General features: G+C 40.9%; 1 protein-coding gene across 1 annotated transcript in view; it reads left to right on the forward strand.

Moving 5' to 3' along the window:
• GALNTL6 (polypeptide N-acetylgalactosaminyltransferase like 6) overlaps positions 1-22350 on the forward strand; it is a 2516565-nt gene that overhangs the window by 961074 nt on the left and 1533141 nt on the right. The window contains exon 4 of the mRNA XM_086962433.1: positions 21616-21724. Within this exon, the coding sequence (XP_086818559.1) occupies positions 21616-21724 (109 nt within the window). The remainder of the gene's footprint in view (positions 1-21615; positions 21725-22350) is intronic.

Genomic DNA, 22350 nt, shown 5'->3' on the forward strand with positions numbered 1-22350 from the left:
CTAGCATTGTGGATGCTATTTGGACAGGGAGCAAACCTCTGCCAACTAGAGACCCAATTTTTAACAGAGGCTGAGTGCAGGTGTCTGGTGGGTTGATGGAAATGAAGGCGGTTGTTGAGGTATTTAGGTTCAATGTTTTGTAATGCCTTGTATAAATTTGTGAGGAGTTTGAATTGGCAATGTTTATGTATGGGAGCCAGTGGAGCTCTCTGAGATGTCATGTGATGTAAGTGCATCATAGGAGGTCGAGGAGGAGTCTTGCTGTAGCGTTCTGGAAGATCTGGAGTCTAAAGAGGAGATGGTTGGGGATTCCATAATAGAGGGTGCTGTAGTCTAATCTGGTTGTGATTAAGGCTTACGTGAATATGCTTTTGATTTCTGGGTTAGCCACTTGAAGATCTTGCAGCGCATGCATACTATAAGGAGGCAGTAGGAGTGAACTAGGTTGACCTGTGCCATCATGCTGATCTTATCATCCGGAATGATTCCCAGGTTTCTTGCTTAGTTTATTGGTCTGGGGTGGGTTCGATATCTGATGGCTACAAGGTAAAGTATGAGGCAGAGTTCTTTTTCCTGATTATCATCACTGCCATTTTGTCAGAGGTGAGATCCAGGCAATTGGCTTTCATCCAGTCTGCTATGTTGATCACGCAGTTGGAGAAGGTGGTTCTGGTGGTGGTGGATTTGTCAGTTAGCAATAGGATGAGTTGGGTGTCTTCGACATAGGTTCTCATGGAGATGCCATGTGCTCAGATAATGTCGGTGAGTGGTGTCATGTAAATGTTAAACAGGATTATGATATGATGTATTTTTATAAAGCAACAACCAAAGGAAATGCCAATACTGCTATTCATTTTAAATCATTTAAATCAACAGATGCGCCGACCAACCATCAAAGCATCTATAAGCTCATTAGTAGCTTTTCTTTCAAAGTACCAACATTTTTTAAATTTATCTTCAGAAGAAACACTTTAATACATTTGATGAACACTTCATATAAAAAATGCATAAACACTAAATGAAGGAAAAAACTAAGAATAGATTATCCTTTCATTCAACAACTTTCAAAAACCCACTCACTCTACACACACACAACATCCACACTTCCAAATAATGTCTTACACAAACATACTTGGGAATCCGATACCAAACATCATTGCTATTGATCCAAATTTTTTGAAAATGTTTCTTATATAATCTTTGCAAATATTTTTACATTTGATATAACAATCTCATTAGTTGGAAACAGCAAATACAAAATTTGAATTCAATCACTAAAGGCAAATGTTTGGTAATTCCACGGTCTACGCGTTTCGAACCCCTTTTGTTCTTGGGGTTCTCATCAGGACCAACCTCACTGCAAAAAACGAAAAACAACAAATAAAAAGTCTGCCTATTGTTTTAATTAAACCGAGAGCCACCAATATTCACATCTGTGAAAGCTTACCTAAGTTAAATACGCCCAAACATCGAACAATTCCATTAGTGAGTGGTGAATATAATACACACATAAAAAAGGAAGGGAAAGGAAATCTCAGTCCTGTAATTCGGGCTGTTCATGGTTAGGCCGTGAGCATACTACTTCAAGGGACCTCATTTCCTTGAAGGTTTTTGAATTGCTCCATAGTAGTCGTCATCGTCTGATGGCAATATTTGTGCCCACAGCGTCCTGTCCAAGAATCAACAGCTCATGTTAAACTACGGTGGTTTGGTAGGGCGCTTTGAAGTTTAATTCCCTGCTTAATATCTCGGAAAGGATCCTTACCTTCAGCGACATCCAGCGTTCATATCCGCGCGGCTTCTCACAACTTAGGTAGCCGCGTGAGACCTCCGCAATTGCTGCAAAAAAAAGGCAGCCTTTAGTGTCAAGTATGGCTTCCTTATTGAAGTACATCGAAAGAATCAAGGAACATCAAGTTTCTCACCTAGCTTGTTTCAGAGATCCTTCTTCCGGATTTTGTCATCACAGTTAGAAGGACTTCGTGCATCCCGTGTTCCTACGCTTAAGGCGAAGCCGGTCTTACGTGTGGGTTTGGGACTTGTAGTCTCTTCTTCGTTTAAAGGCATACTGCTTGCCGGTCGAGATGGATATCTAATACCCCCGACTACATAAGTTTATTTTGGAAAAGTCTGTTTCCATATAAAGCACATGTCATTCTATTTTTATGAAAAGTGGATTTTGTGTGATGTTGTCCGATCCAGACGATGTTCCGGCCAGTGTATACCGCCAAGCGCAATTTAAAGGTAGTGAGAAAGATATTCTTGTGCTAAACAGTTACGAGTCACTCATGTAAGGGATATTCCTACAAGCAATATCTTAAAAAAGGGCTGTTGTAAAAACCTTGGCCTCATGAGTTATGCAGGGTTGCGAAATAAGAAGAAAGAAGAATTATAGTTTAGATAATTCCGAGAGTTTATTAAGCCCTGACACTGCTGTAAGTAAGGCTTCTCTTTTCAATAATTTCTGTTTCTGGTCTAAGCCACGGGGATCTCGTTCTACTTTAGAAATTATTGTCCAGCAAAGGTCTGCTTCAGTATGAGATCTTTTATGCCAATGGTTAACTAGAGGTGCTGATTCCACATTTTTTCTAATGCGAGATTTATGTTGGCAGATCCTCTGTCGTATTTCCCGGTTGGTTTTTCCAATATATAACTGCCCACATGGGCATGTTATTCTGTAAACTACATATTTTGCTTTGCAATTGGAAAACGTCTCATGCTTCCAGTGTATGCCCTTGTGTGAAAATAATGACCCTTCCACTGTTGAGTCACAACACGCACATGTGCCACATTTGTGGTGTCCAACGACTGGTGACAAGCCAATTAGTTGTCTCAATGTAGGTTTTGGTTATTTTTTAACTGATGCTCTTACTCTGTTGTAGTGTAGTTCCTATATTCCCAATAGGCTCAGCACATTGGAATAGTATATCCGATAGATTAGACGTAGGACTGAGGTTGACTAGGTCTTCATCGAATATAATAGACTTATTTGTGTTTGCCAGCTAGCTCAGAGGTCACTAGAAGTTTTCTTGAATTCACAAGAAGGGATTAGTCTCTGACAACCGCATAAACATGACAACTTTGTTTCCCCAAGATAAAACGTATCTTCAGAGTCGTGGAAACAATAGAAAGATACTTCACTCAGTCAATCGTGCATGCTTCGTTTCACTAGAGGTGCAGAGAAAGTAGAAAGACGGGCGTTTTCAATAAAAGGTTTTATTGAACAGTCTTCTTTCTCAAGCATAAGAAATGAACTGCTACAATCGTAACACTGTTTGTAAAATATAATGCGTACAGTATAAATAGTAGAATAAAATATTACTGTAGAGCATGGTATGGTTTCTAAACCATATATAAATACATACATAAATAACATAGGCTAAAAGTACTCAACTGGTGCTTCTAAAATACGCCTACCCCGGTGTACCTAACCTAAGCTTAGTACGAGGGAAGAAGTATGTGAGGTGTAGCATAAATATAGTATTCTTGGGCCAAGAATCAGCCCAAGATTTCTCTAAGGGTCTAATCAGCTCCGTACCTTAATTTAGAATGGAGAAGGTCAGTCTCGGGACTCGATTTCCCAACAACCCGCAAGGGTAGCTTGGAAACACTGGAGCTGGATTTCTTGGCAGGAGAAAAGACAGCGTCTCTCTCTCAGTGCATCTGCTGGAGGGTCGGCTTCCTTCAGCACTTGCTGTAGCAGGGCGCGTCAGGCAAGTAGATAGTCAAACTGATCCAAACCACTGTGTTCTTTGAAACAGTTCTTTGAAAACTCCATGAGTTCTTGGACAAATCAATATTCAAGCAAGGGGAAGTCCCCGACTGCTGAAGCTGAGTTTTCCTAGAAATCGTTGTGGATTTTCAGAACTAGTGGAAATAGCCCTGCCGTATTTGGACTGCATGAACTATGCCTAAATATGGTTATGATTTCTTATGCCTATATAAGGATATGGTGAATTATACCTATAGAAGGGCATGAATCAGGAAACTTATGATAGGGTCCTAAAATGATAATAAGAATGTAATTTGATGTACTGCTCTCCTTTTTTAATGCAAAATGAGGAGTTGCAGTGAACTTCCGGTTCAGAATTTTCAGTAGGTGCCATTTCTGGTTGATCACTTTTCTGAGATTGTTGGAATTAGGACAGAACGTGGTCACACATACTTGACGCTGCATCAGTGGTTTTGTCCGTCTCTCTAGGAGGACCTGTTTGGGGGTCCACCATGCACGTTTCATCGCTGTTTTGACCAATTTTTTCAGGCATCCTCGATCCCTTAGTTTTTTTAACCAAAATATTGGCATGTAATGCATATTCATCTTTATGAGAGCAGTTACGGCCAATCTTCAAAAACTGCCCGTGAGGCAGGTTTTCTCTTAGACTCCTGGGGTGATTACTGGGAAATAGAAGTGCTTTGTTTCTGTCTGTTGGTTTTGTAAACAGAGTTGTTACCAGGCCACCTACATCCGCGTAGACTTCTACATCTAGGAAAGCTATTCTGTGGGATGAGTGGGGTATACTGAACTATATGTCTGATGTTCTGGAATTGAGCCAGTTGTAAAAGCACAACAGTTTCTCTTGTCCCCTGTCCACACCATAAAAATATCATCAATGGTTTGTACTTTTGCCGCAGAGGTAGCGGTGCTCTTTATGTCAATGTACGAAGATACTTTCGTGCACGACCACAATCCATATTCTAGGCACATTACCACCTGGCTTTGTTTTATTGACAATATTTTTATGGTGTGGACAGGGGGACAAGAGCAGCTTGGCCACTCTCAATGTGGGTCTCACTGTCCCTGAAGTCCCTCGACATGTAGGTTGGTTTTCCTCTGCGTTGGTGTCAGGGCTGGACACAACAGGTTTTGTTGCTGCAGGGCCCGCTACTACTGGGGGTTGGTGCTGTATGGCTCTAGTCAATCTGGAAATCCCCACACTTGGAGGGAGGACAGATCTGACCTGTGGGCGCACAGCAACTTCTTTCTGAATGGATGCCGCATTGGTAGTCCCAGTAAGTGGCCGGACGGTGAACTGGACTTTGCCTCTTTGGTGCCTGCAGGGGAGTAGCTCCTCAACTCCAAGAAAGTTTCTCACGTAATTTGTGTATCACTGGCAGCCCTACAGGCTTCTTGGAGTCTGCACAGCTGCAGTACAAATCAGTTTCTCCATGACGGTCAGGTGCAGTTCTTGTGTCAGCAATCTTCTTCGTCCCCTCCTTCTTTGCATCCTTTGAATCTGAGGACCTGGCATCAGAGGTGCCATCTAAATAACTTATTTAGGGGTGTTAGAGGGAGTGTCAGTTAGTAGCTAACGGGCTACCCAAGCTTTCTGGTGGGTACATCCTCTATATGACCACTTCCTGTGGTAAGTGGGCAAAACCCTAACCCAGAGAACTTAATTACACCAAAAACCATGATGGTGGAATTTACCTAGTCGTATTTACTTCAGGTATCCCACCTTAGGGGTTGTACTAACCTGAGGTTGAACACACCTGCTGACTAGCTAATTTTCTTACCTGTCCTGATGCTAAATGGGCCCTGGGCAGGGGTGGCATTTCTGATTTTTGAGGTAAGGCAGTGTCTCATATGAAAGGCGTTAGATGCCTTTGAATCCTCCTGCCTTGATATGCTGATTACCAGTAATGCTGCTTGGAGGAGGTGACAAAACCTCCTGCCAGATCAGGTTATGTTTTCAACCTCAGAATGTGTGGGCTCTCACCTCCAGGGGTTCAGAAACTTGTCTGTGGTGGCAGGTTGGAAAGGACCTGTCAGCCAATATACTAGAGGTCGGTAGGTTTTGAGGATGTGCCTCTAAAGTATCCTCTGGGTGCGTGTATTAATAAATCCATCACTGGAATCAGTGTCAATTTCTTAGTGCAAGGTGTTTGATACTAAACACCGTAGGTTTCAGTAAACACATTATGTAGCTGGGAAACTTGTATTGATCAGTGCCCAGTACATACCTTAAGATGGCTTCTTTGTACATTTGCTCTGTCAGGAATTAAACTGACCAACACAGTGGCATATCTCATCAGGGAGATAGGTCCTCATATGTAATATAATGCGCCCTATCTTAGGGCTGTAAGGCCTGATGTAGGGTTGACTTACAAATATTACATGCATTGTTAGGGGGCAAGGTACACAGTGTGTGTAGCAGGTCGTGGTTTCACTTTTTAGAGCACCTTGTCAAGAATCCTGCAGTAGCAGTCTGCATGAGTTTGGTGCTAGGTCCCTTACAGTGGAACAAGATATGCTGCAGCTGATAGAGGCCCTCTTTAGTACTGATGCCCTAGGTACGAGGAGTACCACCTACTAGGGTGTTACAGAGGGCCTAAAGGCCTAGACATTTGTGCATAAATGTACCAGTTACTACAGTTTGAGGAAGAACACTGGAATTGGAACCTAGTTAGCAGGAGTGCAGTACTCTTCAGTCAAAGTTGCATCAAATACCAGGCAAAATTTGAGGGGAATACTGCAAAAAAAAACAGTTTCCTACACGAAGGAGTATTAGGTTTGCATATATGATACTTATGAGATTTTGGAGCAGCTAATCGATCCATTACATTGCCAATTCAGTGATTATACTTTGATGTTGTTAAATCCAAGGCACTAGTGGCAGCCAGTTGGGTGTCTTATAGGATCTGGTTAAGCTGAACTGCTTACATTTTAAGCCAGGCATGTGATTTAATAATTTGACAGGAGAGCTTGTAGGTGGTAATTTGTTCAGTAGCCTCAGCATAAACAAGGTGGTTGATGAGTTGTTTGTTGATGCTCTTCTATATCATTTTGGCTGTGTTTAGAAGAAGGGAGATGGGTCAATATTTGCTCAGTTAACAGAATTTGATGATGTTTTTAGGAGAGAGGTGCTGACTGCTGCATGTTTCCAGTCTTTTGGGAAGGTTGCCTTTTTGAAGGAAGTATTGATGATGTGGATAAAGATTTTGCTGATCGTTGGTCCCCCCATGTTATAGATATGGTAGGGGTATGGGTTCGTTGGGGCCTCTGAGTGTTTTCGTGATTGTTGCACTAACGGAAGAAAAAGAGAGCAGAAAGCACAAAAAACACAAAAGAGGCAAAGAGAGAGAGTGTCCCTAGAGCACAAATGTGGAGAGAATTATAAACAGGCACAAGAGAGAGAATGAGAAGATGAAAAGAGGTGGCTGCAGAATGGCGTAGACTGGTCGAAGGACCAGTCCTAGGTAAGTGGACGGGGAGCTGGGCCTAGGCATACATGGATATGTATGTCTATGTATGAAGGTTAGATGTCAATCCGCAAGCCAGAATCACATAGGTTACAAATTGTTTAAATTACTAATTTGTAAGTTACTTATGAGTCTGCATGAGTTCGAAATGGTTTAATCATGCTAAATGTGACATGTTAGGGAAGAGCTCAAGGATCTGTAAATGCATATAGTGTGAATGACCGCATACTATTAAGGTTTCTGGCTTTCTCGCAAAATATGTGGTGTAATAATTTCGGAATTCATGAGATAAATGTTGGTAGCGAAGTCGCATTTGAACAATTGCTTATTGTTGCAAAAAAGGAGCAAAGGAATAAAAATAGAGGTTAACATTTAAAATTCCTTGTACAATAGTTGGCTTTAGGGAATAGACGCCAATCAGTTATCTTTGAAAATGTCAAACATTTACATTGATGTTAAGGCAATGTGGAATTTACACATGCTTAAACCTAGGGGTGAATAGATGCATATGTGATTCATAAAATACCTGGAACATACAACTTCTTGGCATTACATATATGAATCAAGAATTATTGTTTAGTATTAGCTCTGTGAGTCAACAATCTGCACGTTAAAAATAAAGTGGTATGTTTCTATGACTATAAAACAAATATTACACTGTTCTGTTTTTAAATACTTTTTTAAGGCTTTCATTAAGGAATGGACTGCACTAGAAAGTCGCTTCCCTCTATTTGTTAAAATAAGTTGGGTGTTTTGTCTTTTTCATATTTTATCATTTTAAGCTTAGTAACCATGCGTCAAGCAACACATCAGAGTCTATAAATTCTTTTCGTATTAAAGCAGGAATTTTACGTTTAACAGGCTGACTAGCTGATTCAAAGTATACACATCAATATCCTGCAAGCACAATTTCAACAACATGCTACCTACACCAAATTTGGCGATGAAAAAAGTGTGATTAATTTTATATTCAATGAGTCAAACATGTTCTATAAAAAGACCCAGAGCATATGGTTAGATTCTGTGATGTATGTTCTCCACAAGCAAACTTGGAGGAGCGATTTGCCAGATTAATGTAAACAGCTCAGCAAAGAATCATTGCACCCCACAAGAACATCTGTGCTGAAAGTTTTTCTGTACCTTCCATATGTGAGCTTCTGTGGTTCAGCTAATCCTTGAAATCTGAACACATTTTACGATTCCGAAATGTATGTAATGATTAGTCAATTTGTTTGTTCTTTACTTTCATCCTCATCTAGTCACTGCCAAAAAAAAATCCAGGTAAGAACCCAGCTGCAAACTGATCCACTCATTAAGACAGTAGGTTTACCTCTGTAGTCTAGTCTCTGCTAGTCTCTGCAGGCACTACCATTGTGACTTTCCATAGCATGCTGGACAACAGTAAGCAACTGTTCAGCTTATTCTTTTATATATACTCATTGCTTTGTAAATAGTAATTCCCACCAAACAGCCTGGACAGGAACCATAACACACCTCATAACTTCACAGAACTTGCAAAAACTACAGAACTTAATCTACGTTATTGCCATCTAGAACATTTCACAACAGGACTCATAGATTTTTGAATAGTGGGATGTAACTGGTCCATACTAAGGAGTGCCTGGCTTCCCTTGCTCAATACTATGGCTGTTCTCAAATTACCCAGATTGATCCTTGTAAGTTAGCACCAACATCTACTCCTGGTCAACGTTCTCAAATACATATAATTTGTCCTAAATTCTATTGTTCCAGTGTAAGACTCAACATCTGACATTCAACTGACTCACGTCTGGTGCTTTCATGCCCTACACATTTCACTATTACTAAAAATACTTATTGTATAATGATCTTTACTTAAATACCTGAAGAATCTTTTGTACAGTTGAACAATACCATTGTATTAACATCACTTTCCCTATGATAACCTTAATTCTGCTTTTGTTTCAGACCTGGATTATGATTAGAAAATCACACTACAGATGTACGTTAGTGTGAAAAAGTGGCTTATTAGTTGGGGTATATGGTAACATACCCCAGGTAATAAATGTACTAACTTGTTAGGTCCAGTCATAGGTTTCAGTAATTTAAACCTGAGCCCAACTCCAGGTAGGTATAGCACAGAGCAGACAGGTTTAACACGGAGAAAATGTGTAAAGCATTTAGAAGTACTAAAGCAGTTAAAAAGTAAAAAACGAAAACATAATCAAGCCAACTTCAATTTATAAAAGTAGAGTAAAATTGATGCACACAAAGACAAAAATCCAAAAAGGGGAACCAGACATATGTAATTTTAAAGATTTAGGTAAAAATAGCATTAAAAAATGTGAACCTCTAATTGTAGTCAATTCTTACAGTAGACAGGGACCTAGGCATGATTTGAGGCTGACTGCCATGGATCTCTGGTCAGATACACCCACTAATATTAGGAGTTTTTTCCTTGAAGCCAACTCCTGCATTGGAGTAAGGCATCAGGCTGTATCCAATGAAGTCCTCGTGAAGTTGCATAGGCATTAAGCGAGGTACAACTCAATTATTGGTTTTACTGGAAAAATCAAAGTTCAAACCAATGGAAGTCCTCTTGCTGGCTGGATACTTTTGATGCCTTCGCCTGGTTAATTTTTCTACCTTGAGAATTAGTCTCTTTTTGGAATTTGGAATCCTCCAGTGGGGCAAGGCTGCGGGCTGTGTACGACGAGAACTCCACAAGGTTGGATACCTTCTTTCTGTAGTCATGCTAAAACGGATTTGCTGCTGCAGGGGAGGATCAGCTTGGCAGGTTTGCCCAACTTCAAGAGGTTTTGGAGTACAATACTTTTCAAGGTACCACTTTTTCAGAGATGTTAGGGGAAATCCAGTTAGTGACAGAGCCAAGGGTCGCAGGACCTCAGGAACAGCATTTGGGGTCAAATTTCACTCCAGCAGAGGCCACCAGCCGGGTCCAAGTCAGGGCCAGTTGGCACTTCTGAGCTGGGGGTTGCAGGAAATATCCCCTTGTCCACTTCGTTGTCCTTTTTATAAGACTGAACAGGTTCAGTACCACAGGCTCATCTCAGGTCATAGCCAGCAGGCCCAGTATCCATCTGGTCTTCCGCTGGTCTAGGATTTTTTGAGGTGGGTATCACATTTATGGCTGGCACTAGCTTTTGGGTGTGGTGACTCTTGGATCATCTCCAACCAATAGGAATAGAGAGTTCTCAGGGGTAACTCTTCCCACTTTTACAGAATTTCCTTTCAGAGTTACTGCAAAGAATCCCACAATGCCCCTCATTCACTGAATCTAAGACTGCAAAGCACTTATCCTGTTGTGCAGAGCCTGTGCATCCACCCAGAGGTGTGGCCAGGGAAATGAGCAGTTTCTTCCTCCTTGGCGACTTCAAAACAGTTCTAGCAAGCTTTTTCTCTGAGTGTGGTGAGTACATACTGGTAGGAAAAGAGAAGGACTTGTGCAGGTGTTGTTGTGTGTCGATTTAGATACTGTATACCGTATTCACATTGCCTTTATTCAGGCATAGAAATCAAGCCCTTATTTAGGCATTGCTCATGCTAACCAAATGCAGGCATGGTTAACTACATCCGTTCATCTTCGTCATAACAAGTTCTTGTAAAACCAGACTCTTAAGCCTTTAGGACTTCCCCTTCCAGAGAAGTGTGGCTCAATGGTTAGAGCGGCAGACCCTGATGCAGAAGTCTGGCCGGGACCAGGGTTCAATTCCCGCCTCTGCGGGTCTCGGGCTAAATTTCCTTGGACCTGATCATTCTCGCTTCGGTGCCTATTCTAATCATGGGTCCCACTCTGCACCTCTGGGCAATAGCTTGCTTAATCTCTACAACGGCCCCAACAACGCTGAGGATGCCTGACTTCACCTTGGGGGTGCCCAGGAGTGGGCTCCTCACAGGGAAAGGCCAGGAAGGGTTCCTCGGTGGTATTCGTACAAGCGCCGAGATGCCTACGGGTAGTCGTGCGCTATACAAGTGCGTAATCATTTCATTTCATATTGATTTCTCCAAGAACTTTATTATGCATGAACATCTGTTCCTTAGGGGTTCATTCATGACGTTCTTATGCCCGACTTGTACATCAATACCGGCATTCCTAAACACATTCAAGGTATAAACTCTAAAAAGTAGAGTGGTATGGCTCACTGGTTAGAGGCGGCAGACCCGAGAAAAGAGGACGGCCGGGACCAGGGTTCAATTCCCGACGCGGCAGGGTTGTGGACCAGGGTCAGCGGACTCGATAATTCTCACCTCAGTGCCTACTCTAACCAGGGATCACACTCGGCAACTCTGGGCATTAGCTTGCCTCATCTCCACAACGGCCCCCCACATACGCCGGGGATACCTGGTTTCACCTTGGAGATACCCAGTAGGGACCATCTCACAGGGAAAGCCAGGATGGGTTCCCCAGCGGTCTACTGCGCAGAGATACTCCTTCGGGAGTCGATTCTAGCGCATTACAAACCCACAATTAAATAATTAATTAATTAATATACCTTCACTTGATATGGCAAACCACAGTGCATGGTGCAGTTCGGCTACCTACTTGCACGGCTCGGCACAGCAAGTTCGGAAGGAAGTCAAGTCCCCAACTGATGCACTGACCAGACGCTGTCATCCTCCTTGTTGAGAATCCATCTCCAATGTTTCTGACTCCCCTTGCGGGGTGTTAGAGATCGAGTACCCGAAAGAGATACCAAACTCTCTCATTCTAAGGTATGGAGCAGACTAGAACCTAGAGAAACTTTTGGAAACTCTTGGCAAAACTAAACTAAACTATAGCTAAACAGCACCTACTTCTTCCTTCGTACTATACTTAGGTGAGGTACACTCGGGTAGGATTATTTTAGAAGCACCGATTGAGTATTTTAGCCTGTGTTATTTATGTATGTATATCTGTGTATGTCATAGCTACAGACCATGCTATTGCAGTATTACTTTATCTTACTGCTAATGCCGTACGTGTTATACTTCACATTCTGTCTCACGATTGTAGCAGTGCATATCTCTTGCATGAGAAATAAGACTGTTCAATAATCCCTTTTATTGAAACGCCCGTCTCTCTATTTCTGTGCAACTCTGTAGAAACGAAGCATGCACAATTGACTGAGTGAAACTGCTATCCATTGTTTCCACGGTTCTGGGATTGTTTCGATTCTAAAGGGAAACAAAGTTGTCATGTTTATACGGTTGTCAGAAACTAATCCCTTCTTGATCATTTGAGAAGTTTCTAGTGACCTCTGAGTTAGCTGTCACAGATAAGTAGTTAAGTTTAATGTACTCAATAGAGACATACTGACCTCAGTCCTATGTCAAAACTATAGTGTATATTATTCCAATGCACAGAGCCTATCAGGGATATCTATATATATAAAAACAAATGTATGTCTGTCTGTCTGTTTGTCCTTTATGTATTACTACACCATTCATCCGATCGCCATGAAAGTTTGGGAAGCTGTTGAGTACACTCCAGCGAAGATTTCTGGCATACTTTTTTTTTAAATACCAGCCCCCCAGGGCCCTCATGATCTTTCAAATACTGAAATAGACAGCGAATTTACGAGCATTGTCAACAGTTATGATCCCCAAACGGAAACCGATTGGTCAATCTACATCAGAAGCACGAAAGAAAAAGGCATTACGAGCTTCAGAAACAGACGAGCAACGGGAAGCAAGATTAGAAGCTGTTCGAATACAAACTGCTTCAGCCAGTTCTTCTCAAACGAACGAGCAACGAGAATCAAGATTGAAAGCCAATCGAGTACGCACTGCTCAAGCTCATTCTTCTCAAACGAACAAGCAACAGAATCAAGATTGGAAATAGATCGATTACGCACTGCTCAAGCCCGCTCAAATGAAACAGGAGAGCATTGAGAATCAAGATTGGAAAACGATCAATTACGCACTGCTCAAGCCCGTTCGAATGGAACAGGAAAGGAACCAGAATCAAGATTGGAAGCCGATCGAGTATGCACTGCTCAAGCCACACTTTCAAATGTTTTCCATATTAAAATGGATATGTTTCAATAACAATGACACAATATAAATTGAATGTTATCATAACGAGTTTCCTTGAATTTCCTTTCTTCTGAGATCGCAGCAAGCTAGTAAGCTAGTTGGAAATATAGTACAGTGTTGTCTGTCATCCGTTTGGGACAGAGAAGACCGGGTAAATTATGTTCCTGGACGATGTCAAACTGGCATGTCTGCCAGAGGAACAAAATGCCTCCCCACACCCAAACCCTGAACCTGCTCTGGGAGCACCTTTTAGTGGCACTTACCAGCTGAATGACAGGATCTTTAGGCAGGGAAATGATCACTTGTAATAAAATTTCTTTTACTTACAATTTATCTGAGTTGGGCTTTAAATGATTATTATAAAACGTCCTTGAATTATTTTATTAGTGGTCTCTAGTATGAGATAGCATAATAAATATTTAATAGTACCTCCCAGTGTTTGTATAAGGGCCAGACAGCCTTCCTGTAGTGAAGCAAGCTTTGGATGCGAATCACTGTAATGGCATGTTAACTTTTCAGTTCTACATGCCTTAGGTTTAAAGACCATGCACCATGCCATGAGGACTAAAATATCTACAAAGGGATGACCTATTAATATTTAAAAGGCACCCATCAAAAGTATTTATTTAAACAGGTCGGTTTGCAATGTTTATCTTAACACAATAGTGGATGGCACATGAGTGATTTATTCCACACAAGACATTTAACTTTCCATGCCAAAATTGTACTTTGGGACACCATAAACTATGGCATTATAGGAAAGATAAGTATGGTCATTGGGATTATGCCAATTTCGGCATGTTTTATGGCTCAGAGCATGAACTTGGCCTTGTTGGTCATGTCCAATCGCACAGAAAACCAGGAACATTAGTCCACAAAAAAATTATGGTAACGATGCAAAAAGGGTCCCTTTCTCAAACGTATGCTATGTTCTGTCATGGTGATTTTGTATAGAAAAACTTCAATATTGTTCAGTGACTTTATGTGCTGCTTGAAGATTAATATTGAGTAGAAATTGTGAAAAGTATGTGTAAAGTATAGTTGTTGCTTTTGAAGTAATTTGCACATTAGGAGCTGATTATGATCTCACTGGGATAAGGCTCAGTCCGACTCGGATCTGGAGGGCTTTCCGACCAACGTGTGTTCCGGGGCTCCGGTCGCCCGAGTATGATGCGAAAAAGCGCTGACGGACACTCGTCGCTCAGAGCCCCATTGAAGTTACTGGGAACCAGTTGTGCGATGCGTACATAGGCTCCCATTGATGAAAAAGGTACTTTCCACACAAGGGTGCCCCCTGTAGTGGGGACGTGTCTGTGCCACTCGCACCATATATGCATATGTAGGGGGGACCCTTGGCTCCCTCCCTGTGATCGACTGGTATGACTACAGGTGTTGGTGGGTCTGGCGCAGACTCCCGAAGTCTGCTTCCCCGGTGATTTTACATGTCGGAGGCTTCAACATGATCCAGCTGTCTGATTTGTGCATCGTACTGGCTCGGTCGGAAATCGCCTCCATTGCACGGCACGGTTTGGTTACAGACAAGACGTATGGAGCGGTTCGACCCGGAAACGATTCAGTCGGCAATTTTGAGTTTCTTGCATCGTACTTGCTCGCTCGTACAGCTGTACTGGTCTGACGGAATCAGCCCCTAATGTTCTATTTTTTTAATTGAATTTAGTTTACATGTGTTGAGCATTGTTAACATAGACATCAATTACCTGTTGCTTTCATGTTGCAAGCCTTATTTCACATTGTTGCTCCACTGCGATTATCCAAGTACATTCTTTTATTTGAAGAGATATCTTATGAATAAGAAACAAATGGCAAATGCAACTTTACCAAACTGTCTTTCAATTTGCTTTACATTAACCCAGAGCTTTTATTTATGGCAAGGCAGCACATATGTCTCATGATCTATTAGTACCAATTATTTTAAAATATACTTAAAGTGGACTTTGGTTCCACCCAGAGAACTAATTATGTCGGGCTTCATACAACTAGCTGTTTGTTGTATCATCATGCCTCCAATGGAGTACTTGCTTTGTAATGCATGAGGGTCTATTTTACATCTGAAAAGTATGTTCAATGATCACAATTACATTCTTTATCTAATACACTCATTGCATGGGAAAAGCCTTTCTTTTTTCACTACAGCAGTTCTTTTTTTATAATTGTAGTCAGGAATTGTATGCAAGTTGCATACAAGTTCACATACACATGCACACACACACTCATATACATGCAAATAAACAAGCACAGTCCTGCTGATTAAAACAAAACACGTTTTGAGAAAGCCTTTATTGTAGCAGTGCATAGAGAAACAGGCATGCACAGTGGTTTCCATGCATTAGTACATTAAATCCAGAAATACTGGCTTTGCCAGTGCTTGTTTGATATTTTCAGTCATTGCAGATTCACAATAATTAGCTTTGAAGAAGAACAGAGCCCTGTTGAAATCAAATGTTTTAATAACTGTGTCATTTATATTAGTTCTTGTTTAAATTCAAACAGGGAAAGGTTGTCTTCAGTGGGTGGACTAAAGAGTTAGGTGTAATGGTGTAATTTAATCAATGATTAAATCATACAATGTGTTGAATGAGGCATTTTCTTTAAGAAATTGATCATGTGAGAAAGATGTAGGGTCATACAAAACAATAAGCACAGGTTGCTTGTAAGTTCTTCTTAAGGCCTTTCAGCAAAGTAAGGTAGAGGACGTTTAATGCCAGTGTGCAGTTTGTATGCCAGGGATACTCAAGGGCATAACACTGACCCCTGCAGGTGCTTCAGGGGAAGTGGAGGGGTAACTCTTCCAGAGACTCCATTTAGTGCAAGGCCAGGCGAATAAATATCTTTGAGATATAGGAGGGTCTAAGGCCCCTCACCATTTTCTGCAGGGGTCCTTCTTCATTTTGCATTTCACCACTGGGATACTTGCCATGTTTGTGGGAAGATTTCCTCTTTGCAAGCTCTACTGAGGACCATTGCAGTGGCAGGCTTAGTAAAGTGGGTCAGCGATATTAATCGTTATTGTTAACTTTTCGGACCTGTTAATTTCATTGCTGAAGACTAATAGTGGGATCAGTGCAAGGAGCGAGGGTTGAGTCGGAAAACATATTATTTAAATAGTGATAAACATGCTTGACCAGAACCTATGTGTAAAAGGCATATATGAGAGAGGGCTTATGTTTCTGATGCCAAGAACATTGGAACTGCCAAATAATCTATCCAAATGATACAAAACAGCTTTGATTATGTAAGCACTTGACAGGGAAAAGATACAATTCAGAGTATGGCCATCCATGTGAATGGGTCCAGTCATGAGCTGGCAGGGACTTAGGAAGGAACAAGACTGCAGTGGATTCTTATCTCATGTAAGCCACACACTGACATTTGATGGAACACATGGGATTCCCCCTCCTGCTCCCACAGCCCTAACTTACACCCATGTGCCACTGTCCCCTTACTCGAAACAACACCTACACCGAAGTAACTCATCAGCTCTTTGCTCATCTTGTCAGTTTCTTGTTTAAGTACTGCTTCTTGCTTTTGAAACTTTCAGCCTGATTCATGTAGCTAAATTGCACTCGCAAAGGGCCAGATTCTCAGAATCTGGCCCTTTGCGAGCGCAATTTTTGCATTTGGTATTCATGATACCAAATGCAAAAATCGCTATTTAAGAATTCGCATATTTGCGTGGAATGGCATTTAAGGAATCTCTAATAGAGATTCCTTAAATGCTATTCATGACACACAACAAAATAGCGATTTTGGACTTTTGGGGCCGCTATTTACCGACAGGTCAGACCTGTCGGTAAATAGCATAAACTCAGAAAAATGCTTTTAAAAGCATTTTTCAAAGTTGCATGTAGCACACACACATGTCCTTTGGACATGTGTGTGCGCAACACCTGTCCAAAAGTGCATTTTAGGGGTGCTACAGGGCGTCCTTTGGACACCCCTGTCACCCTTAAAATCGCTATCTCAGTTGCGAGTAGCAAATTGCTACTCGCAAATCCCCAATCATTCCAATGGGCCTCTTGGCCCATAGGAATGAATGGGGAGTATTTGCGAGTAGCAAATTGCTACTCGCAAATAAAGAACATGTAGGAATCGCTATTTAAGTAGCAATTCCTACATGAATGCCGTTTTGCGTGTCCTCAATAGCGAATCGCTATGATTCGCTATTAGGGACACGCAAAACGGCCCGTACATGAATCAGGCTGTATGTCCATACACTGGTCCTTTTTCATGATGGACTAAATCATGCACACTGTATATGGTTGTGGAAAATATTACCACTTGATTCCTCACCTGATATCTATATGACTATACAACTGTTTTGACAAATATGCCCTCTTGCTATGCAGTGTTCAGTCACCTTCAGGAGCACATAGATGGATGCCACAACTAATTGTTCATTGCTGTGACTATAAAGACTGCAGCCTATGCTACACAGAACATGGTCAGCACATTCTGTCCATATTAAAGGATATCAGGAGAAAATGTTTTTATATTTATTATGAATAGAGCTCTAAACAGTTTCGGCAAAAGACTACATGCATACTTGCTGTGACAGACTAAAATTTAGAAACAGGAACGTTTCAGGGAGAACTTCATATTGACTGCAAGAATTTCAGCTTGCACAAGGTGGAATATTGATTAGTGACATTAAATAGGAGTCATGGCAACTTCTTCACCAATACCATTCTCATGATATGATCGAAAAATCCGATAGTTAGATATTACAGTGAGCACCATTCAGAACCAGAGGATTCCCAAAGCAAGATTTGAGATGTTACCAAAAGTCATCTCAAACTTGTGGATGAGATGCAGATTTGAGTGCCATGATTTGGTAAAGATCTAACAATGAAGTATGCTGCAGAAAGAAAAAGGAAGTACAAGGACACCCAAAGAATATTGCTGTGGATTTAATTTCTCCACCCAAAGGCAAGGACAACTTACCTGTGCACAGAGTTGTTGGTGCACACTATGGGCCATATGTATATTAGTTCCGTTTTGCGATTCCTAAATAGCAATATGTAAGGAATCGCTATTTAGGAATCGCAAAATGGTATGTATGAAGAAATTCGCTTTTTATTAGCGATTCCTTAATCTTCCTTAATTGCGAATTCGGATTTTGCGAATTCGCAATTAAGGAACAATTTCCAATGCATTCCTATGGGCCAGGAGGCCCATAGGAATGATTTCCAAATAATTCTCAAATTGCGAATTCGCAATTTGCTAATCGCAATTTGAGAATTATTGCAAGGGTGCAGGGGTGTCTCAAGGACACCCTGCTGCACCCCTGTACATTACATGTGTGTGCATATGACGCAAATACATTCCCTATGGGCATGTATGTGCGTCACATGCCACATTCAAAAATTCAAATTAGTGTATTTTGAACAGAAATCGCAATTTACCACCAACTGGAAGTTGGTGGTAAATTGCGATTCCTTAAGCTGAATTCGCACCAGTAAAATGCTTTATACATAGCATTTAAGGAATCGCAAAATTGTGATTCCTTAAATGCTATGGCAAATTAAGGAATCGCAAGTCTTTGCGATTCCTTAAGATGCGATTGTTTGATACATATCAATTCATGCTAATTAGCCTTTTGCGATTCGCAAAGGCCGAAATTCGGCGAATGTCGGCCTTTGCGAATCAGAAAAAGGCTTGATACATATGGCCCCATTTCTATTAGCTGTCAGCAGTAGGGCATGAGTACTTTGTGGAGATACAGTGCAAAAGTATCTGTTAGCCCCAAACAACATAACCCAGCAGCAAGCTAACCACCACGCATGGAGCGCCATCGAATATGGTGGAGTACTAGAGATGAAAGAGAAATATTTACCAAAAAGAAGAACTGAAGAAAATGTTGCCCACAGACACTTAAAATGTACCAGATTGAATGACAGAGCTGGAATATGAAGGATGCTCTGGAAAGGCACGCGTTAGGGTAGATTTGCTACTTTTTGAAAAAATTCTTCACCTCCTCAAGGAACCCATATGGAAAACTGGCCTTGATTTCCATCTAGATTCCCAGATAAAGGGAGATACACCAGTCCAGTGCTGGAGTAAATCTGTAACTATTTCTAGGACAGAGATTTACTCCAGAATTATAGTTTGGTAATATAAACAAACATCCATGTTTGTGGGTGCTCCTAAACTTTAAAACCAAGTGAGGCCTTGAAATGCACACTTCCCTACCTACCACTTGAAGTGGATTTACAGCTGCAGAGATCTCCAAGCTTGTGGCGGTCATCTCTCCCCTCATAAAGACCTTACTCTACCAGGAATCCCATAACGAATTCCGGGAAGGCACAAAAAAGGTCCATTTGATCGGAAATGTACAATTATAATCAAATGTATCTTTCTCAATAGAGAACAGAAGATTTTCATTCCTAGTTGTGTGTTGGGATTAGTTGCACCATAGGAAAAACAATTGGGCATCCATATTACCTAATAAAAGAGGCTTTAACAATAATTAGATGCCAGGAAAAGAAGAACCAGGATAACTTGAATTGATGGAAAGGAATTAGTTACTTTAGTGGGGTGCTGGGAGAATAAAAAATGGAACCAACTAAAAGAGTCATTGACCATAAAGATAAGATCAAGTGGCGTGCACCACAAAAGGTTTTGAAACCTAATTGGTGAACTAGAAGGAATATATATATATATAATGTAACATATGATGTTTTTAAACCACTGGAATGATAATTATCACCTTTGGGATTACACTGTGAATACACTAGCTTTAGTCCTTTTAAATCACAAATACCTTGGAGATGCACAGCATGCAATGTCTGACATTGGTGAAATAATGTAACATCACAGGTTAAATCCCATCTATGTGCGAAAGAATGGCAATGTCACAAAACTTGGAGCAGTGCAGAAAGAAGTGATTATCTGCTGAAGGCTAAAGCAAGATATACCACCATGAGAGAGCTGCCGTGGCTCTCAGTCTAGGTTTCTCTTTATGCCTTGGTTTCACTCTCTGCCATGTTCTCTCTCTATCCCTCTCTCACGTCCTCGCTTGTTCTCTCTTTCCCAAGTCAGTTTTTAATACTATAGGAATTGCTGGTTTGATTTGTATCTAATTGTTCACGTTGCACACCGCTTCCTTCCTTTCTATCTCATTTTTTACCTTATGCTTCTTTTTTCCATTTTTCTCAGTTTATTAGTATTCTTTCTCACTCTCTCTTCTCTTCTAATCATCCCCTATGTTTCTTCCTCTCTCTCTCTCTCATTTCTTATACTAAGCAATATACAATGTATGGCAACTGATACTAATCATTAGATCATGTTTTGTAGATTGTAGTTTTTTACTAGGTCCTGAAGAATCGCAGTCAATGTACTAGAAGCGAGAAACATGTTGACCACACGATTTGCACTTTAGCCCTGGTCCACTCTGGGAAACCATAGTCCCCATGAGCACTGGCTATCCTTGATTTTACTTGTGGCAGAGGACCACCAGAATAAAATTGCTTTCCGGTACCTTGTGCCACATTTTATCCTCACCCACACTATCTACTCTGTCCTGGCCCCTCACCCCCACTTCACCCATAGGCAGTTGGATAAAAGATCTCCGATAAAGAGCCCCTCTTTGAGGTGACCCGGTTGGGCATTGCACCGCCTGCCCAACGAGGAGCATTGCCGATGATGAAGCATGACACTCGCAAGGGTGTGTGAGGCCATTATATCCAACAAATTGGATACCCAGGGGTTGTCCTCCATTGAGCATTAACCCTTTTTTCTAGTGACCCTTTCCTTCTTCCTTCCCTAAGGAACAGCCCAGTCATCTCTTTTGTTGTCTTCATATCTGGGGCTACGACTGTGGCCAAACCTTCCATTCCCTTCTCTTGTGAATGGTAATCAAAGCCCTACTGGATCACAATTGATCCTTGTCTTCCCCTACCTATTGTTACACCCGCATCTTTCCTAGACACAGAAGCAGGATGCAAGCAAATGCAGTTTCAATAAGATACCTGACTCCCTCACCAGACAAGCAAAACGTTATAGAAAATGGAGTAGGTCAATAGGATGTTTAACATTTCTACTTTTTGAAACAGACAGTGAGGTTGCCTGTTTTTGTCCTTGAATTTGTCTGTACATAATTTATTTTCAGATTTTGAAGAGGATTGGGTTCATAGTAGTAGTGCTAAGAGAGGGATTCATGAAACCAAATCTAAGAATTCATGATTGAGAGGGCATCTACCTGCTTTATTGGGAATCGCTATGCTTCTGACTTGTTTGATTTGAACTGTGAGTGCTCAGGTAAATAAACATTTAATATAACTTTGGAGAAAAGAGTATACTGTGCACAGAAATGTATTTATATCCAGGCATGAAAAACGATACAATTGTCAGTCCTAACATGAATCTTTTCTTTTGAAACAGAATTTTCCGGTGGGCCTCATTGATGGACAAGTGTACACATGGACAGATGGCCTAAAACGGAAAGACTGGCATGACTATGAGAACATTCAGAAAGACCAATTTCGATCAGGTACTGGGCAATTTTTTTTCTGCTATATCCATATTCCAGTCTTTATGTGTCGTACCTCTGGTAATAATGTGCTGATATTATACAACTGAGAGAATCTGGGTTTGTGAACTTATCCAAAAAATGGTGAACCCCAAAGAAAGTTTTGCAGGACATTCATGAACTCACTTTTCTCTTTTAGGTAAGGTAAATGTTTCTGCATATGATTAATGGTTCCATACCTATTACAAATTATTTGTTAATATAAAAATCCAATTTATAGTAAACATTAATAACAGGTTGTTTTCAATTATTGTTGTATAGATGGGAAAAGACAAACAAAGTGATACTCCCAGTGATGCACATTTTAACGCTCAATACTTTCAAGTAAAAATATCTGGTTGAAGAATAAAATAAAGGTTTATTAAACATCCTCACATTAAATGATGGAATGTGAACCCATTTGAGGTATTCAGGGTCAACGGTTCTGTTCTTTTCACAACTGACAGCAACCATTATATACCATCATATATCACTCCTATACCACTCCTAACACACACCCAGCCGAATATATATGAATCAAATATATATTCTAAACACTTTTCATTGAATGTTACAATAGCTAACAATTTCAACAGGGATTTTGCTGA

This window comes from Lissotriton vulgaris, chromosome 3_1, assembly GCF_964263255.1.
Source record: "Lissotriton vulgaris chromosome 3_1, aLisVul1.2, whole genome shotgun sequence".
Classification (NCBI taxonomy): domain Eukaryota; kingdom Metazoa; phylum Chordata; class Amphibia; order Caudata; family Salamandridae; genus Lissotriton; species Lissotriton vulgaris.